Source organism: Dermochelys coriacea, chromosome 1 (genome assembly GCF_009764565.3).
Source record: "Dermochelys coriacea isolate rDerCor1 chromosome 1, rDerCor1.pri.v4, whole genome shotgun sequence".
Classification (NCBI taxonomy): Eukaryota; Metazoa; Chordata; order Testudines; family Dermochelyidae; genus Dermochelys; species Dermochelys coriacea.
In genome coordinates, this window is record NC_050068.2 from 348,093,835 (window position 1) to 348,114,021 (window position 20,187).

General features: G+C 44.6%; 1 protein-coding gene across 5 annotated transcripts in view; it reads left to right on the forward strand.

Moving 5' to 3' along the window:
* The first annotated feature begins 1,051 nt into the window (after nucleotides 1–1,051).
* The window catches only part of TASOR2 (transcription activation suppressor family member 2), a 71,240-nt gene continuing 52,104 nt past the window's right edge, over nucleotides 1,052–20,187 (forward strand). For 2 of the 5 annotated variants that reach the window (XM_038387639.2, XM_038387640.2), the window contains exons 1-2: nucleotides 1,070–1,742; nucleotides 18,902–19,047. In XM_038387639.2, coding sequence (XP_038243567.1) covers nucleotides 1,706–1,742; nucleotides 18,902–19,047 — 183 coding nt within the window. In that variant the 5' untranslated portion in view covers nucleotides 1,070–1,705. Of the gene's footprint in view, nucleotides 1,743–18,901; nucleotides 19,048–20,187 lie in introns of all 5 variants that reach the window. The other 3 variants (XM_043499324.1, XM_038387642.2, XM_043499311.1) reach the window with 3 other exon arrangements.

Here is a 20,187-nt window from a genome sequence, read left to right on the forward strand (position 1 = left end):
TATACAAAGTAAATATGCTTAAATCAACAAATCAGACCTGGTTTTGGTATCCATTCACTAGCCCATTTGTAACAAGCCTAATTCAAAAGTCTAGTAAGTTCTCCAGCAGCGGTTTTCTTACTTTGCCTATTTGTAATTTCAATGATTATCAGGGGAAATATATTTTGTTTGGTTGGTGGGTATGCACTGAAATCCATGTTTACTTACATTTATACAAATCTAATCTGTCCAAGCCTAAATATATGCATGTTTTCAACAGGGACATGTAAAGTTAAGTGATTCCCTACTATACCTTGGCCAAATGTACAGCACTGATTTTCAAAATACACCTTTTTAACAGGCATGTTTCCTGCCTTTTCCCTTTAAACTCTCCTGTTCTCTTTAAATGTTAATCCTGGCGCGCAGGCCGAAAGGCAGTGACTTTCTTTTAGAGAGGGGACTCCTAGATTTCGGATTAACTGTATTGAATTAGATTCCCTGTGCTCACCCCATGCCACGGGCTGTGTGGGTTTACAGAGCTGGATGCCCCATGTTTAAAGCCTCCCCCTCTAACGACAGGTTTCAGAGCCGCAGCCGTGTTCGTCTGTATTCGCAAAAAGAAAAGGAGGACTTGTGGCACCTTAGAGACTAACACATTTATTAGAGCATAAGCTTTGGTGAGCTACAGCCCACTTCATCGGATGCACTTGGTGGAAAAAACAGAGGGGAGATTGAAGGCTTTTACGGAAACGTCTCACTGAAACGTGCAAGGTCTCGCTCTTCCCTCCGAAACCCCTCCAGGCTGCCAAGCCGTGGTGGGAAGGAGCAGTGGGGATTGGAGTGTGTATTCGGAGCGTGCGCCGCTGAAAACCCCCCCGTTCACACGGCAACACTTCTTTTCCGAGGGTCAACTTTTGTGGCGCAATTTTTTTTTCAGCTCAGCCCAGGGCTTGGCTCCCTGCTCCTGCGTGCGGGGGGGGGGGGGGCAACAATCCCTCCGCGTAGGTGATGGCCACCGGAATAAGCTAAAAGCTTCGTGGCACTCCGGAGAATCAACCCAGGCAGGGCAGCGGCTGGGTTGATTGCACGGTGACCTTGCGGGAAGTACAACGCCTTAGCTTTCCGGTTCAGTTTTCACTTTCTCTCTCTCCTTTTCCCTTCCTCCTCTTCCTCCCCAGCCCCTTTTTCACTTCCTGGGGCTGGCGGAGGGTGGGTGCAGCCTCCCCTGCGAAAGCGGAGCCCGCGTCGGACATGTTTCCCTTTGCTTAGCCATGTCGCTTGCCCGGCCCGGGGAGCAGATGGAAGAGAAGAGCGGGCATCCTTGCCAGAGAGGAGTGGGGCGGGGGGCACCCTCCCCGTCATCCCGGGCCATTTCTCCCCCCTTGCTCCGGCCGCGGGTTCCCATCCAAGCGCAAGCTTGAGAGAAGGGGGAACCCCCGCTCCCACCCCCACCGCACGCCCCGTTGCCCCGCCGTTGAATGAGCGTTTCCCCCGCCCCAGCATCATCTCCGGCCTCCTGGGTCGGAGCCCCAGGGGCAGCCAAGACCCCTCTGGTTTTTTGACTCGGGGAGGGGGGGGGGAGGCGCCGTTTGAGCCCCCCCCCAGAAAGGACGCGGAGGCCGGCCACTGCCCTGCAAGCATGCGGAGCGGCGGGGACGGGCGGCGGGGACCGCGGCTGCCCCATTGAGGGAGCGGGCGGAGGGGCGGAGAGAAGACGCCCGCTGCCATGGGGGAGCCGCAGGACACCGGCACCGCTGGCGCAGGTGAGCGGCGGCTGATCGCGGGGGGTTTGTGGGCAGCTTCTGTGGGTCTTTGCTTTAGGCCGAGCTAGACCACGGGGCAGGACACGTCTCTGCACAAAGGGGGGGGTCAGACAGCGCGGAGGGGGGGATCAAAGTGTGTGGGTGGGCGGGCGGGGGTCACTTTTTTAAAAAGAATAAATAACAGACGACACCGTCCACCCAGCTTGGCTTGAATGTTTAAGGGCGCCCAGGAGGGGCAGTCAGGTGGGCATGTCGGTGTGTTTCCCTCCAGAGAGAAAAGGAGGACTTGTGGCACCTTAGAGACTAACAAATTTATTAGAGCATGAGCTTTCGTGAGCTACAACTCACTTCATCGGATGCATTTGGTGGAAAAAACGTTTTTTCCACCAAATGCATCCGATGAAGTGAGCTGTAGCTCACGAAAGCTCATGCTCTAATAAAACGTTTTTTCCACCAAATGCATCCGATGAAGTGAGCTGTAGCTCACGAAAGCTCATGCTCTAATAAAACGTTTTTTCCACCAAATGCATCCGATGAAGTGAGCTGTAGCTCACGAAAGCTTATGCTCTAATAAATTTGTTAGTCTCTAAGGTGCCACAAGTCCTCCTTTTCTTTTTGCGAATACAGACTAACACGGCTGCTACTCTGAAACCTCCAGAGAGGATTCTCCTGTTTTGGGGAGAGTTTGTGCAGATTGCAGGCAGCCTTAGCCCTGGGGACTCCCCATTCTCCTTGCAGTGCTGGTTTTAGCCTTAATTATGTATGGGTGTATTGAGGAGCCTGCACCATGTGCAGAACCATTGCTTGTAAAGTGGTTGGCGAGGGAAGAGATGATTTTATATATATATATATATATATATATATATATATATATATATATATATATATAAATAAAGCAAGGGCTGTGTAGCCTGATGGTGTATTAACCATGCCAAGGGAGACATGGAGCCTGCTCCCAGGGGGTTATCATTTAAACTGGCAAACAACGTGGTCACTGAAGAAAGAACGAGAGTGGTTCTGAGCTACCTGTTGATAATGCAATGGAAGAAACAGGCAAATATAAGCAAAACTGAAAAATCTGTGCAAACCCTGCATGTAGGCGTGACCTCTTGAAATATACCCCGGCGAAAAAGAAACCGTCTCTTCACTTTTTCCATGGATGAATTGCTACTGTATGTGAAATATTATAATGTATAGCATTTCCAAACAAATATTTCTGCATCTGGAGATGAACAGCAAAATCTCCATATCGCCCTGCTGCCTCAGGAACGTTTTTGTGTGAAGAAAATTACCTGGTTGTGATAAGTGAGTGGGGGTTTTGGGGAGAGAGCTAGGAGGTCATCTTATTTATGTATTGGACCCTTATTATTTAGGTCCCGAGTCTGCAATGTGCATTGGCTGACTCTCCTGATCCTGCTCTGATTCACCGCCTGCGGAGAGGCCTGCTTGTGTGGATCATGTTGCAGGACAAAGGCCTGAGTTGTTTATTAATTTTGCACAATGCTTCAGATTATTTAATTATTGCCAGTGCCACTTCAGAGGCAGTAAAAATCAGCCAGCATTTCATAAGAGGCGCTTATAAATTGACAGAAAAAATGGTAAAGAGTCCAATTTAAACACAACTCAAGACTGAAGAATCCATTCTTTGTTTATCATTTGTCGGGTCAGTGTTCTGCTTAGGGATAGATTATTTGTTCAGAGCTATAAAGGTACAGGACAGTCAAAGGAGAGTGTTGCGGCCCTAAAGAGTGTATAATTTATTATACAGGGTTTAAGCGAGTTTGTACTCGGGTGGCTAGTCCTTGCCACCGTGGCCACGCTCCTATTTTAGTGTGCTAGCTCAAGCAGCACTAGCACCTTGTACACCTACCCAATTTGGGAAATGCACTGCCCAGCTCCTGGGTAGACGTATTGTTTTAGAGTCCACATTCTCGGACCCTGATCCTGCAATGTTATATAATGTTTGGTCTGTTTTCCTCTTCAGTTAGGCATGAGATTCCCTTTACCCTTAGGACTTCTCTCAATACTCAGGCACATCTAATATATTCAACACATCCAAATGGCATGGTTTTCTGCAGGTAGGCACAATACATAAGGATTACTTCCGCTACCACCGGAATACCGCATCTGGGTTGAAACACAACAACTGATTGGTCAGCTAACAGCAGGTTTGGAGGGAAGGTGAAGAATGTTTTATCCAATATACACTGTATGTGATCGGTGGAATAAATTACCTCCACTGCAGTTTGGTCAGGACACTGCGCTTAGGAAGGGTTTTCTGCTACTTCACAACTTTGTTTTTCTGCCTACTTGAAGCTGTAAGCATGACTCGATAGCAAAGTAATTTCCTCTGAGGACTTAAGCACATGATTATATCTTCACCACTGAGTCAAGCAGGAGGAGATGCTGGGCTGTGTGGGAGAAACACTTGGGCCTGGTCTATGCTTAAAAATTAGATCAAGCCAGCTGCGTCATCGCTCAGCCCTGTGAAAAATTTCACACCCTGAGCTCCATAGTTAGGTCAGCCTAATCCATGGTGCCCACAGTGGAACAGCTTCAAGAGGAGAGAGTGGGGGAGCCCACACACCATAATATCCCACAGCTCAGTGATTAGAGCACTGTCCTGAGAAGTGGGAGATTTCTGTGCAAATCCTTTCCTCCACCCGCCCCTCAGGGGAACTGAACCTCAGTCTCTCACATCCCCGGTGAGTGCTGTAACCACTGAGATAAAAGCTATAAGGTGGGCACCTCCACTACAACCTCCCTCTGCCAGATTATAAATGGGACGTGTTCTAATAGGTGGCCCCTAGGCTGGATTGGGCCTCACAGGTGAGCTAGACCTCTCAACCCCTGGTTCTTGAATCACTAGGGCTTAGGAGGGAAATTGGTGCCCAGATGCCTTGAAGGAAGCAGGAGTGCACATGCCCAGAAGCAGAAACTAGACACTGAGGCAACTGCTATCCTGAAAATTTAGGGACCGAGTGCATTTAGGCACCTACGGGTTTCGGCAGGAATTTTATGCATCGCAGTGAGGCCTAAAACTGGGCTTAAGTGCCTAAACCGCAGACTGAGACACCTAAGGTCCTTTGTGAGCCTCACTCAACATGTTCAAATGTGGGTTCCTAAATCAGTGGACTGATCTTTGGGGGTGCTAAGCACACTAGCTCCTATTTAAATTGATAGGGCAATCTGGGTACTCGGAATGCCTAAGTCTCAGCCCGTATGTCAGTGCCTAACTTTAGGCATCCAAGTTTGAAAAATCTGATGTAAAGACTTGCCTAAGGTCACAAAAAATGTCAGTTGCTGAGCCCGGATTAGAATCCAGGACTTTTGACTCCCTATCCTCTGCTCTTACCCACAAGAAAATGCTGTTTCATGTTTAATTCAGGTATAAATATTGCTTTTTTTCCCTAGTATCGATGCCCCTCTTATATTAATAGGAAGTATAGGTCCAAAATCCAAGTTTGGGTTTTGTTGCGTTTTTGTTTTGTTTTTTAAATGCAAAACCTATTCAAAATATTTCTTTAAAATATCCTTCTAGTGGACTTAAACTTCCCCTGGCTTCCCTGGATACCCAAATTCATCATCATTGTGCTTCTACCGGAGAATCAGAAAGTGAAACTGATTAGACACAAAAATGAAAGGGAATACAATAGAACCTTAGAGTTATGAACACTGGAGTTATGAACTGACCGGTTAACCACACATCTCATTTGGAACCGGAAGTACGCAATCAGGCCGCAGCACAGACCAAAAAAATAAAAAAGCAAATACAGGACAGTGCTGTGCTAAATATAAAACTGCTTAAAAAAAAAAAGGGGGGGGTGGGGGAGTTACAAAAAATACTTGACAAGGTAAGGAACCTGTATCTGTGCTTGGTTTCAGAGTAGCAGCCGTGTTAGTCTGTATTAGCAAAAAGAAAAGGCGTACTTGTGGCACCTTAGAGACTAACAAATTTATTAGAGCATAAGCTTTTGTGAGCTACAGCATACTTCATTCCACCAAATGCATCCGATGAAGTGAGCTGTAGCTCACGAAAGCTTATGCTCTAATAAATTTGTTAGTCTCTAAGGTGCCACAAGTACTTCTTTTCTTTTTGTATCTGTGCTTGTTTCATTTAAATTAAGATGGTTAAAAGCAGCATATGTCTTCTGCATAGTAAAGTTTCAAAGCTGTGTTAAGTCAATGTTCAGTTGTAAACTTTTGAAAGAACCACCATCATGTTTTTGTTCAGTGTTACAAACATTTCAGAGTTACGAACAACCTCCATTCCCTAGGTGTTCGTAACTCTGAGGTTCTACTGCACTCTAACTTGTTTAACACTGTACATGCATGATTTGGGGGACAGAAAACTGAAGGTTGTTAAAAGTGGTGAGTGGATTTTGGTGAGCCATAATCTTAGAAATGTAGGGCTCGTACATCCGCCTGCACTGAGACAGGACCAAGTATACCTAGACCATCCCTGACAGATGGTTATCTAACCTGTTCTTAAAAATCTCCAGCTTGTTCCAGTGCTTAACTATCCTTTATATTTAGAAAGTTTTTCCTAATATCTAACCTAAATCTACATTGGTGTGATTCAGAAAAATCAGGAGAGCGATATGAATTAGTTTTGTTGGAGGAAGATCATAGAGGAACCAGAAGGGAGAAAGCTAAATCATGCCCAAAGACATCCAATACAGAGAGCAAGGAACAGGGAAACATTTAAATGAATTAGGTGAATCAGAGCAAAAGAGAAACCCGAGGCCTGAAAAAAGATAGAAATAAGAAATGTGGCATGTTATCTGAGGATCAGAAGATTGTGAGCATACTCTTCTAGATGTGTAGGCTGCAGGGAAAAGTATCACTAATTTCCTAATTGCTAAAAGGTCTTTAAGTCATAGTGAAAGTGTGGTAGATTTGGGAATACTCAATCGGATAAGTATTTGCAGTTAAGTGAATCCACAACAGGATGGCAACCAATTACTGGACCATCAGAGGAGATGATCTCCCTATTCCAGCTACAAAAGAATAAGTGAAGCCACCCAGGGAGGTATTTGAGAATAAGAAACTAAAATTTTCCAGGAATGTTTACTGATTTTGGGTGCCTAACTTGAGACACCTTTCTGTCTGATCTTCCCAAGTGGTAAAGACCTGCAGCTCCCCTCGATTTGGGCACTTTGAGTGCTCATACATCTCGGTAAAAATAGCTTCCTGGGGTTATAAAGAAACTTCCCCTGTAATTGTCTGTTATAGGAAATTGCTTGTGCTATCAGCTGTCATCAGATGGGATACTGGACCAGTGGTACGACTCGTTAAGGCTTTTTTCCATCGTAGAATAGGAGATACCTTCATGCCACAATCACTCAAGTGTGATAATTACATATTCTTTTAAAATTCGCCTCCCTGTGGGCCTGACTCAGGGAACACTGAGGTAAATGGAAAGATTCCTGTTGCTTTAATGGAGGTTGGATCAGGTCACATAGGCCTCGGAAAACGTGAAATACAAAAAGACGTTGGAATCCTCTTCCTCTCCTTCACAACATCCAGGTGGCTGCAACTAGCCTGGCTTTTCCCAGAAATTATTAATGCTGATCTCATGGGCAAAGGTGATTTACTCAGGCATTCCCTTGCTCCAGGATCTGAACATAAAGCCTTGCAAGTACTCCCATCCCCAGGGTTCACCTCAAGCTGCATGATTGTCTCCTAGGCATACCCTTGATCTATTATGTCATGTTTATCCCCCTGGCCCTACAGCTCTGATCACTAGAAGCACGTGGTACTTTAAACCCTACTCAGTGCTACCTGTGCCTGAAATACAATACTAGAACTGTTGCCAGTGTCTCATAGTGGCGAGCTCATGGAGAGAAGGGGAGGAAGGGGTAATGACCAAGGGAGAGAGAATAGGTCAGGTAACAATGGAGGAGCAGTGGAGAAAAGAAGAGAGACAGTGGGATTGTCCAATTTGTAGGAAGGAACAAGGTTTGAATAGCTTTGCTCTCAAAAATCTGTCTCACTCTTGTAAGGGTCTCACTCTGTACTACACAAGCAAATTTCTTGAAATGAATCCTGCCTGCCCAATCTGCTTCTGAGATGAGATAACCATTTGTCTAACACCAATACTTAAAGACAAAGACATGCATTTGTGCGGTTGTATTCCAAACCAATAATAGCCCACGACCTATTTGCATCTTCAATGTGGAAAAGATTTTAAGAACAAAAAACTCCCATATAAACTCACTTCTACTCCATAAAATTGACTTTTAAATGTAAAAAAGGAATTCCGAACACTTAAGACATTCTGCTTCATTCCTGAAAGTAACTTTATGAATATGGTATTTGGTGGTGATCTTTTAAACAAAAGAAAACATTAAATGTAAAAAAAAAAAAGGAGGGGGGGGACTGAATATGGTATGGCAAGTCCCCTAACTATCGGAGATGCTTGCAGCTTTATCCATCTTGCTCTCTGAAACATTCTGGTGCCACCTAGCTGCATATAGAGATTTGTCAAAGAAAATTCTAATTGTCTTTCCTCTACTATGATTTGCCAATTTTCCTGGCAAGAACCGTGCAGAACTGTACTTAGAAGTAGATAGTCAATATTGATATGAATCTAGGCTGAAATCATTTGCCTTCCCTGTAATTATAGTGTTTTGTTCTACAGGTAGAGATTCTGACATACAGCAGAGGGATTAACTTCTAAGAATCTGTTCATTGCAATGCAGTATGTGTTTGTTCCAAAACACTGCACTATATGCTTTATAAAAGTAATAACGTCACCTGATCCATGAAATGATTGGTAGACTACGTCCTGGGTTGGCCTCTGGTGGCCAGTTTCCAAGTACCCATAATAACAATTAACCATGTAACAGTCTGTTAATTCTATGTGTATTATTACTCTTGGAGCAATGACCTACATGAATTTTACATTATCTTACTAATTAGGAATAGTTTGTCGTAGTCAAATGATAAAAAAAGTAGCATCTTTCATATTAACATGTCTCAATGCCTTACAGACTTAATATATTTATAAATGGAGGCGCTGGTCCTGCAAATTTGATGCCTAAGAGTAACTTTACACATGTGAATAACCCCATAGATATCCAGAGGAGTAGGTGGGTGTGTAAAGTTACTCACCTGCATAGGTGTTTCCAGGATTGGTCCTTAAATAGCAAAGTATGATTACAGAATGTGTACCATACAGAATATAGCTAAAGACTCAAAGTTAAAAAGATTTAATCAAGTATGTAAGACTACTCATTTTACGCTGCAGAATTCAAGGGACTCTCAGTAAAACTTGTGTAATAACTGAATGCCTGGGATTATTAAATCAGTTAGCATTACAAATCTAATTTCCTTTTCACCATTTATGCTATTACTTTTCTTTCTCTTATGATACTCAGCTAAGATAGTGGAAAATAGGCAGTTTCACTTTTGTTTCTATTCTGTGTTTCACTTTCAGCTTCTCAGTACAGTGCAGACACAACAGGAGAATGTTTGTTTAAAACAGAAATGGCTGTTTCCATTCAAATTAAAAAAGCTTTGAATTTTTTAAGTTTTGCAACTTTTTTTCAATGCAGAATCTAAATTTGGGCCTAAATATAGTCGGAAGTGCCCCTTTAGCCTTAAAGAGAACCTGTGAATTTTACTGAATTTCCAGATTTGTTGCATTTTCTGTAATTGTTTCCTCTGATACATATCTACATACTAACTTTTAAAATTTTCTCCAGTTTTTACTGAATAGTGTATGCCTTAGGTAGCACAACTCCTTGTTTCTAGTTCACTATAAATGTTCTGTTTCTGTCACATTTCAGAAAGCTTCACAGGCTCTTGTGAGGTCGCCTTGTTGAACCTGATCCTGAAAGATGCCAAGCACTTAAAATTCTCATTGATTTCAGTCCATCGGGCCCTTAAAATGCATTCTCCTGCTTGTACAGGTTTATGACCCTATATTCTCTTTCTTTATGGTCAGTGTGTTGTTCACCTGCAGCTTAGCTAATATATAAGGACAACCAGCTAGATGTGGTCTAAGGTTCTCAATGCTGCAAGTACTAACACATAGAAGTAACTTTACTAATGCAGCTAGTCTGGTCAAATTCAGTGTTGCTACGCTCAGTAGTAAGCACCATGCCTGGTAATATTTGCAGGACTGAGACTTATAAGAAGGACACACAAGACCCAGTGGCAAACTTGTAGCTTAGGGTTTTTAATAATGAAAAATATCATTCAAAATTCCTTAAACGATTGTCAAAGCAATAGTGATTCAAGAGTAAATCCACGAACAGGATTGTAGTGATTGCAGCATATCATTTAAACATTCATGTGTTTAAGGACAAGATCTGCCATCAGTTTCACTCTGTTTTTTGTAGTTCATTAGGCCACATGAGGCATTTACCTGGGCGTTGCCACCTCCCTCTCAGCACATAAAAGTCTCTCACCTGAGCTTAGTGGTGCTTTCAGCCAGGGCTAGCTGGTCCAGCCAGGGGATGGATTAGAGCCTGAATTCTTTCTTCACTTAGGCAGGTAACCCGCCCACTTTGCAGTATAGACACAAGTTAAATCACTTGAGTTCTCGGTCCTCCAGTGCCATCCCATAATTTCCCGTGTGGCCAGAAGGACGGACACATTCTCCCACAATTCACTGGGAAACAGCAGCTCAGCGTACTGTTGCACAGAGAACCGTGGGATGTGCCCTCAGAAGGCTGGGGGAGCGCAGCACCAGTGCGGACACAGTCACTTGGGTAGGGCGTTGCAGGGCGGCTGCTCGCACCAGGGCTAAGCTAACCTGGGTGCTGATCACCTGAGCTAACTCTGCAGCTCAAACAAGCCAGTGGAGTCTGAAATCAGAGTCTTCACTGTTCACTTGAGTTCTGCTGTCTGCCAAATTGTGTGTTCCAAGCCACAAATAGTCCACACTGGATTTGGCATTTGGCCACAAAAAGGAAAAGTAACTAAAAGGCTAGAATTAGCTGCATGCTGCTGCCTTTCCCCCAAGCAGACTATGGAGCTCGTTTTGGACACCAGGGAAAATGTACTACTGATGGAATATGTTAATAATTCTGCAAACCTTGATGATGAGAGACACAGGATGAGGCAGGGGTGGGCAAACTACAGCCCGGGGGCCACATCTGGCCCTCCAGATGTTTTAATCCGGCCCTCGAGCTCCCGCCGGGGAGCAGGGTCGGGGGGCTTGCCCTGCTCTGGTGCTCCAGCCAGGGGCTTGCCCCACTCTGCGCAGCTCCCAGAAGCAGCAGCATGTCCCCCCTGCCCCCGCCCCAAGCACTTCCCCTGCAGCTCCCATTGGCCAGGAACTGCGGCCAGTGGGAGCTGCGGGGCGGTGCCTCTAGACAGAGCTGTGTGCAGAGCCACCTGACTGCACCTCCGTTGAGGAGCTGGAGGGGTGACATGCCGGTGCTTCGGAGAGCTGCTTGAGTTAAGTGCCACCCGGAGCCTGCACCCCTGATCCCCCTCCCACACCCCAACTCCATGCCCCAGCCCTGATCCCCCTCCCGCCCTCCGAACCCCTCAATCCCAGCCCAGAGCCCTCACCCCCTCCCGCACCCCAACCCTCAGTTTCTTGAACGTTCATGGGCCACCATACAATTTCTATACCCAGATGTGGCCCTCGGGCCAAAAAATTTTCCCATCCTTGGGCTGAGTCCAGCATTCCTCTGGCTCTTATTTTACTTAAAAGACAGATCACGTTGCAGAGGAATAGTGGGAGGGTCCCAATAAGTGTGCGGGGTTTTATTTGGAAGTAGGGCAAGAAAGAGGGGATTGAATCTTCAAGCCATAAAGGGGCCCATGATGTTTTTTAGCAGATTAACCCAATTACATTTCTGAAGTTAGCCGAGAAAAGTCATTCATGGCAGATGCTGTCATCAGTCGTGTAATGCGTTGAGACCAGACATGGGTAAAGCCTGCAGTTCATCCTCTTACCATCAGCCCCTTCTCCAACCGAAGACACGACAGTACACAAGGCCGAGTTGCTCTCTGGTGAACCTTAGAAGAAGATCTGTTACGCAAAGAAAAGCCAAAACGTCAGGCTGTAGCCACTTGCAGGGCCCAATCCAGCCCCCTTTGAAGGAAGTAGAAAGTTGGCCACTGATTTCAGTGGGAGTTGGCGCAGACCTTAGGGCACTGAAGGACTTGCTGGGCACGCCCAATAGTCTCCTGATGGAGTCTGAGGACTGCTTTTGTATCGGTATAACTGTCAGTTAACAGGGTGAACCTTTTTTGCTGGTACAGTTAAAGCAGTACAATTGCTCAGTGTGGCTGAAGTTATATATATACATATATGTGTGGTTTACACTATTAGCTCTGGTCTTTGCTTAATATTTAGATTGACATAGGTACATCAGTCAGGGGTGTGAGGGCTGTAACTGTGCCGACCTAACCCCCCCACCCCATCCTCCCAGTAGATGCAGCTAGGTCAACAGAAGAACGCTACCGTCACTCGGGGAGAAGGTGTTCCTATAGCAACAGAAAACCTCTTCCATCGGTGTAGGCTGCGGGGTGATGCTGGCATGGCTCCCAGCCCCCCGGATCCCTTCCCTTTGAAAACTGCCTCCACCTCCTGAAAACTGCCCCACTGCCCCCGAATCCTGCCGCTCTGTAAAAAATTTCCCCCCTCCTTCCAAAACTGCTCCCCAGATCACCCTCCTCCCCCCCCCCCCCCCCCCGCAAGTGGCCCCACTCCAGCCAGTCTCCATCGCTAGGGGCATGCACTGCTGCCCCCTCTCCCAGTGCTTAGCTTTGCCGGTGTCACCTGCTCACTTGGGATTGCTGCCCACAGACAGGCCAGGCTACTTGGAGAGAGGTAACCACCCTCGGGTGGGCCTGAGTGGGAGAGGGAGCGGCCTCCGAGGAATCAGCCAGGCCCACAGTTGAGGGGAAGGGGAAGCCCCCACACACTGCCTCATCTCCTCCAGTCTTACCCTTCTCCTTCCTTCAATGCTCTCACAACCAGCCTCCATCAATGTCCCCTGCCCCTCAGCCCTACCCCCAAATCCCAGGCTCCACCCACACACTCAGTCCTGAGCCCCTCGGCCCTACTCCCAACCCCCCTGGCCCCCATCTCCCCCAAACTCAGCCCCCTTGTGCCCCCAACCCTACCTTATCCATCCTATCTTCCCTCACCCACACTTTTCAACCCTACCCCTAGTCCCCATGCCTCCACACCCAAACCACTTAGCCCCCCATGTGCCCCACTCCCAGGCTCCAGGCCCTCCTCAACCATAGCCTCCCCTGCCCTAGGACCCCATCTCTCCCCCCACACCCCAACTACCTCTCACACTCTTCTTCTTTTGCCCACCCAGTCCCACATACCTGTCTTCCCAACCCGCTTTCATACGTCATTCCCTCAATTTCTTTCCCCTGTCCCCACCTCGTCCGATGAACCCCTACGTCCAGTCCCCAGCCCCAAACAAATCCCAATTCATTGGCATTGGAAGCCATCTTCCCAGTCTTCTTTCACACACAGTCCCAATCCCGCCTCTGCCCCGTTTTACGGATTGGAAACTGAGGCCTAGGTTGACTTTTGCTTAGCCAGTGTCACTCCGGAAGGTTGAAGACTAATGTGCTCTGCAGCTAGAACTTTTATGGCTTTGTGGCATTTCTGTGCCTTGTTTAGTTTGAGAGAGCTGGACCTACGCAGGTGCTCAGAGAATAGAGCTAAACTGCCCCCACTTGCCCCCTTCTCCTCTTGCCATTTGCCCACCCCTCTTTTAGGATTCACACACACGCACACACCAGAGAGAAAGTCCAGTCGGGAGTAGCAGAGAGTGCACACACACTCCTACCCCAGAGATCCAACATGGGGAAGCACAGAGTCCCATGGGAGTCTGGGGTTGAGCATTGTGGGAGACCATTTAGAAAGCTACATTCCTGAAGATTAACCCCTCAGTTCATTGTTGCCCCTCAAATTCTCTTCCACCGCCTCCCAAGCTCTTTATGGGGTCTCTGGGCCCAGTTGAGCCCCCAGCTCTTCCAAAGCACTGTACAAGGCTTCTCACCCCTAATGGGCTTATCTTTACTAGACTTGTGGTGAAATACAAATGGTTGAATTTCCCCCTGTGAATTTCAGTATTGAGTCCCGTAGGCTTATGCCAACAACCTCCTCTTTCATGCCCACCACCTCTGTTGATTATGTTCTGAGAATTATAGGAACTTCCTTTAAGTGGCTACTACTGGTCCTGAAACTAGATGTAAATCAAAAGTGTTTAAATGAGTATTAGAGAAAAGGCGAGAAATATAACTACAAATTTGGCATTCAAAAGTGATTGTTTTACAGGCAGTCAGAGAAATGAGTTGAGTGTAAGGCCCACCTTCCCTCAGCCAATAATACATGAGTATCTGACACTTTAATAGTGCTTTCTATTCCAAAAGATCCCAAGGCATTAGACAAACACAGGTCCCAATACTGTAATTGGATCCATGCAAGCAGACTCTTAGACTCGTGTGGAGTCTCACTGAAGCTCCCAGCACCCCAATCTTACAAACACATAGGTGAGTAACTCTTGTGAGTAGAATTATAGGACTAGAAGGGACCTTGAGAGGTCATGTAGGCCAGTCCCCTGCACTTGTGGCTGGACTAAGTATTAACTGGACTATTCCTGATAGGTGTTTGTCTAACCTGCTCTTAAAAATCTCCAGTGACGGAGATTCCACAGGCAATTCCCTAGGCAATTTATTCCAGTGCTTAATCACCCTGACAGTTTGGAAGCTTTCCCTAATATCCAACCTGAACTGCCCTTGCTGCAAGTTAAGCCCATTGCTTCTTGTCCTATCCTCAGAGGTTAAGGAGAACAGTTTGTCTCCCTCCTCCTTGTAACAACTTTTTATGGACTTGAAAACTGTTATCATGTCCCCCCCATCAGTCTTCTCTTCTCCAGACTGAAAAAACTGGGTTTGTTTAGTCTTCCCTCATAGGTCATGTTCTCTAGAACATGAACCATTTTTGTTGCTCTCCTCTGGACTTTCTCCAGTTTGTCCACATCTTTCCTCAAATGTGGTGCCCAGAACTGGACACAATACTCCAGTTGAGGCTTAATCAGCGCGGAGTAGAGCAGAAGAATTACTTCTCATGTCTTGCTTACAATACTCCTGCTAATACATCCCAGAATGATGTTCGCTTTTTTTGCAACAGTGTTACACTGTTGATGCATATTTAGCTTGTGATCTACTATGACCCCCCGATCCCTTTCCTCAGTACTCCTTCCTAGGCAGTCATTTCCCATTTTGCGTGGGTACAATTGATTGTTCTTTCCTAAGTGAAGTTCTTTGCATTTGTCCTAATTGAATTTCTTCCTGTTTACTTCACACCATTTCTTCAGTTTGTCCAGATCATCTGAATTTTAATTCTGTCCTTCAAAGCACTTGCAACCCCTCCCAGCATGGTATCATCTGCAAACTTTATAAGTGTACTTTTCTATGCCATTATCTAAATCAGGGGTGGCAACCTTTGGCATGCAGCCTGTCAGGATAAAGCCACTGGCAGGCCGGGCCGGTTTGTTTATCTGGAGAGTCCGGAGGCATGGAACCCCGCAGCTCCCACTGGCTGCGGTTTGCCATTCCTGGACAATGGGAGCTGTGGGAAGCGGCGCGGGCCGAGGGAAGTGCTAGCCACTGCTTTAGCCAGTGGCTTTATCTTGACTGACCAGGTGCCAAAGGTTGCCGACCTCTGATCTAAATCATTGATGAAGATATTGAACAGAACTGGACCCAGAACTGATCCCTACAGGACCCCACTCGATATGCCTTTCCAGCTTGACTGTGAATCACTGATAACTATTCTCTGGGAATGGTTTTCCAACCAGCTACGTACCCATCTTATAGTAGCTCCGTCTAGGCTGTATTTCTCTAGTTTGTTTATGAGAAAGTCATGTGAGACAGTATCAAAAGCCTTACTAAACTCAAGATATACCACATCTACCACTTCCCCCCGCCCCAGGCTTGTTACCCTGTCAAAGAAAGCTATTAGGTTGGTTTAACATGATTTGCTCTTGACAAATCCGTGCTGACTGTTACTTATCACATTATTATCTTCTAGGTTTCTTCAAATTGATTGCTTATTTGCTCCATTATCTTTCAGGCACTGAAGTTAAGATGACTGGTCTGTAATTCCCCAGGTTGTCTTTATTCCCATTTTTATAGATGGACACTATATTTGCCTTTTCCTGTCCTCTGGAATCTCACCCATCTTCCATGACTTTTCGAAGGTAATCGCTAATGGCTCAGATGTCTCCTCAGTCACCTCCTTGAGTATTCTAGGATGTATTTCATCAGGCCCTGGTGATTTGAAAACATCTAAATTGTCTAAGTAATTTTAAAGTTGTTCTTTCCATATTTTAGCCTCTGATCCTATCTTCTTTTCACTGGCATTCATTAAGCTAGTTGTTCAATTGCTACTAAATTTGTTGGTGAAAATTGAAACAAAAAAGTAATTTAGCACTTCTGCCATTTCTACATTTTCTGTTATTGTTTTTCCCCTCTCATTGAGTAATGGGCCTACCCTGTCCTTGGTCTTCCTCTTGCTTGTAATGTATTTGTAGAATGTTTTCTTGTTCCCTTTTGTCTCTAGCTGGTTTAATCTTGTTTTGTGCCTTGGACCCATTAAAATCACAGGGACTACCTGTGTGAGTAGAGTGATTTATGAGCTCACGTATTCGAAGAACCGGGCCTTTATTACTTCCTTCACCAATGAAATTCAGCTATCACTGAGGTGGAATGTAAAAGCGTACAGCAGCTCTCTCATAAAATTTGGGACAGGAAGGGAAGAAAGCTAGTGTGTTTCAATTGAAACTGTTGAGGTAATTTTATTCTACCTATTTAAAATTCCTCATCTGATTTACAGGAATAAGTCTGACCTCCCCTGTTAACTTTTTAATATCTTCAAGATGTGAGCGGGAAAGTTATAGACAAAGAAAAACAAAAGAGGGGTCAGGAAAAGGCAAACTAATATATATTCCTTTTTATCATCATTAGGTTCAATAAGAGAAAATAGATTAATATCTTTCAGATGTTTTTCTTTAAGCTGTTTATATTTTTCATCTTTGTGCGTTTAGGAAAAATAGTTCTGCTTCTTACTTTTTTACTTCTACTTTTTAAATAATAATCCCAACAGAGTGATTAGTACACTAAAGGATAGATAAAGGGCAAACGTGAACAGGGAAAAAAGAGGTAACTTTTCCACAGGAAGGTTAACAGAGAAAAAGGCACTTTCGAATAATTAATTTCCATAATTATAACCTGATATCCATTCTTGTCTGTCCTCTAAATGCATTTATTACAACAATTATTTAAATCTGGTTTTCTACTGATATAATTGCCTTTCTTCATACCTTTCATTTGACCCACATAAAACTAGAGTTTATCTCCCTTTATTGTTGCAAATCATATGCTGCAGAAATGCAAAATCAGATAACTCCGAGGCTATAGGCAACATTGCCTATGCTAAATAAATTAAAAGCTTGTCAGTTTGGGAGTGTTGGCCTATTATTTTCCTTATGTTATATCTTTTTGGATCTGAGTAATTGACAGGGATAATGGGATTTGAGGACTAGGGAAGTTTTTTATTGTAAAGAAGCAAAAAAGAAAAACCTTCAAACTCACTTTAAAAAACCTGAGATCATAAAAGTGAAAAATGTAGTGTGACAGAGATTAATTATCTCTTACTTAGTCATAGCTCTGATGAAGATAATCCTTTTGACGTGAGATCAAACCTCTTGTCTTTACAGATCTCCTGGTATCTTTCTTAAAGCACCACTGTCCACTGAAGAATTACTCTTTAAATGGCATTGTGAGCTTCCATATTTATTGTCTTTCAGTGACTTCAGGCTCATGTTCTATTTTAAGTTCACAAGTTACAAAAACATCTTTTGTATTTTGTCTATACTGCAAACTAAACCTGTGAACTGAAGCTTCCGGCGTGTGCACCCTCACCTATAGTAAAGATTTGTGAAGTCTAAGAACCTTAATTCGGGATTTCCTGTATTTTAAGTGTTTGTGTTTTCTCTGAATGGACTTTAGCTTTATAGTAACATACTGTTTTTCCCTAGTCAAATATATTTACATATAGTTTGTAAAGTTTGGGATCTGTTATGACATGAATCACCAGCTGCTACTGTTACATGTGGGTTTGCAAATGCCTTTTCTTAGCATGTGTGCAGAATGCAGTCTGAAGAAACACTTCATTATATACATTAACTATGTATTTATGAGTTTTTCTGCTATAATCATTCTCTCTAACTATTCTTACTGCTGAAGAGTGGCTTCCTGAGAATGGGCATTGGTGTTTGGCCTGAGATTTCTTAAAGAGGGCCTGGGATTGCCTGCATGTGGTTAGTGACCTTTGTTCAATGACTGGTGTATACAGTGTAAGTAAACAAGTTACACAGAGAAAATACCTTGACTCCACATCATCGATTTCTCCTCCAAGACAAAGCCAATTCCCAACCTCCGCTATTGCTCAGCAGAGGGACAACAGATCTAAGATGTTATTTGTAATATTATGATCAAATCTGGCATTATTAGGAATCACAAACATAATTTGCTGTAAGGTCTCATTTGTCCCTATTATTTAAATGTTGTTATTTTTTTGGTTTTGCATTTATATCATTTGCAAACCAAAAAAAATCAGGGCTGTGAAAAGGAATTTGAAGGTGTGCCTGGTCGGAATAAAATAAGGCTTCCTCAGCTTCATTTCTCTTTAGAGGGGGTTGAGAGAAGGGGTCCTGTGAGGAAAAGTGTGGGGACTGAACTCAGTAGTTATTAGAGGTTATTAGTGAAGCTAGAGGAGAAACGTGAACTCATTTTCTTCCTGTTTGATAGTAGTTTAAACTGCAGCTATAAAGTATTGTAGGTTGCATGAATTTGAGGGTAGTTGCTACCAAGAGCCTTCCCAATTCAAATAGAAAGATTTATATTCAAGTCCTATGTAGAACTGGGTTACATGCACCAGGGAAATGAAGTGAGACCTCTCTTCCCTATGTCCTCAATTTTATTTTGCATTTTTAATTGTAATTTAATGTCAGGGTTTGTTGAAGAATTATCAATAAGTTTATTAATTTTTGTTGTTGTTTTACTCAGCTGCTACCAAAATCAGAAGAGACTCTCGTGGTGATCTGTGTACACACACTGTCATCTTGAATATTTTCACTTCTTTATTGTTTTACTTACAGCTTTTCACCAAATGCCAGTGGATTCAAGTTCCCTTTACCAGTCAGCAGTTTCGGTGCTGCATAACTCGTATTTGGATTCCACATCTCGGAATGGCTTTCAGTACAGTCGAGTGACTTTGGTGAATAATGATGTATTTTTAAAGGAGGTATGTTTCGTGGACGAGGGGTTTAGTTAAAGGCTTTGCAAAGGAGGGAATTCCTTCCGTGTCTTCCAGGGTTCTGTTATGTTCCATTGTTTTTTTTGCCTGCCATTTGTGGCAGATGTTTTGATTCTTTCGTTTCCTGAGTTCAGTTAATTTATACGTCCCATTGTGACCTTTGCCCAATTTACAATTCCTGAATGAGTCGAGCATTTTCTTTCTTTTCTCTTCTTGACCCTTCTGCTCCCTACCCCACTCCTTCCTTTGACTGTGGAATAAAGGCTGCAAACCTGCAGCTGCAGGGCCTCCTCTACAAGTCATGGGGGGCCCTCAGGCCCGGTTGAAATGCTAATGCGATGCTTAGGCTTGAGGGCTTTTTGCATGGAGCATGAGCCGCTTCATGCTGACTTGAGCCCCAAGTTAAATCAGGATGTCTCTCCTTTTATCATGGCCCTGGCTGGGACATGTCAGGTCCTCCATCTACCTGTGACCAGGATAGCTCCCTATGCTCTTCCCTTAACTCCTCTTGCAAACATTCATGTGTAACACCGACAGACTCCAGTTGTCGGCGGGCGGGATCAAACCAGGGGACCTCTGGAGCTTAGTGCATGAGCTTATACTGCATGAGCTAAAAGCCAACTGACTTCTTAGCTAAGGCTGTAGAGCAGACTCATTTAAAACTCTCTCTAAGTGGTCTCGAAGCCACTAGATGGGACAGAACACCACACCCAGGAGGTGTGTGGGTTACACATGCACAAGACTGAACCACATCATGCCCTTTCTACAGCAGGGGTGAAACCATTTTAAAAATATTTATTTAAAAAGGGCTTTCCAGTACCATCTTCATTTGTATTGTGCTCAAGGCTGTATTCTTTGAAGACTGCAAATGACTCTTTTCTCCGAGCCCCCAAGAACCAGTGCTTCTGTTGTCATTAACTAAAAATAGAGCTGAAATTTTAGTCAACATGTCACAGGGCAGGGTTCACCTCACCCTGGATTCCTCTCTGCAAGCAGTCCTCACGTACGCCAGTGGCCAGTTCAACACCCAGTGCTTTATTTACGGTAGACAAGTCCTTGTCCCTCCAACAACATAAAACTTTTACATTTCCTCTAGGCAGAGGGGTGGGAGGTGGAGGGGAAGAGGGG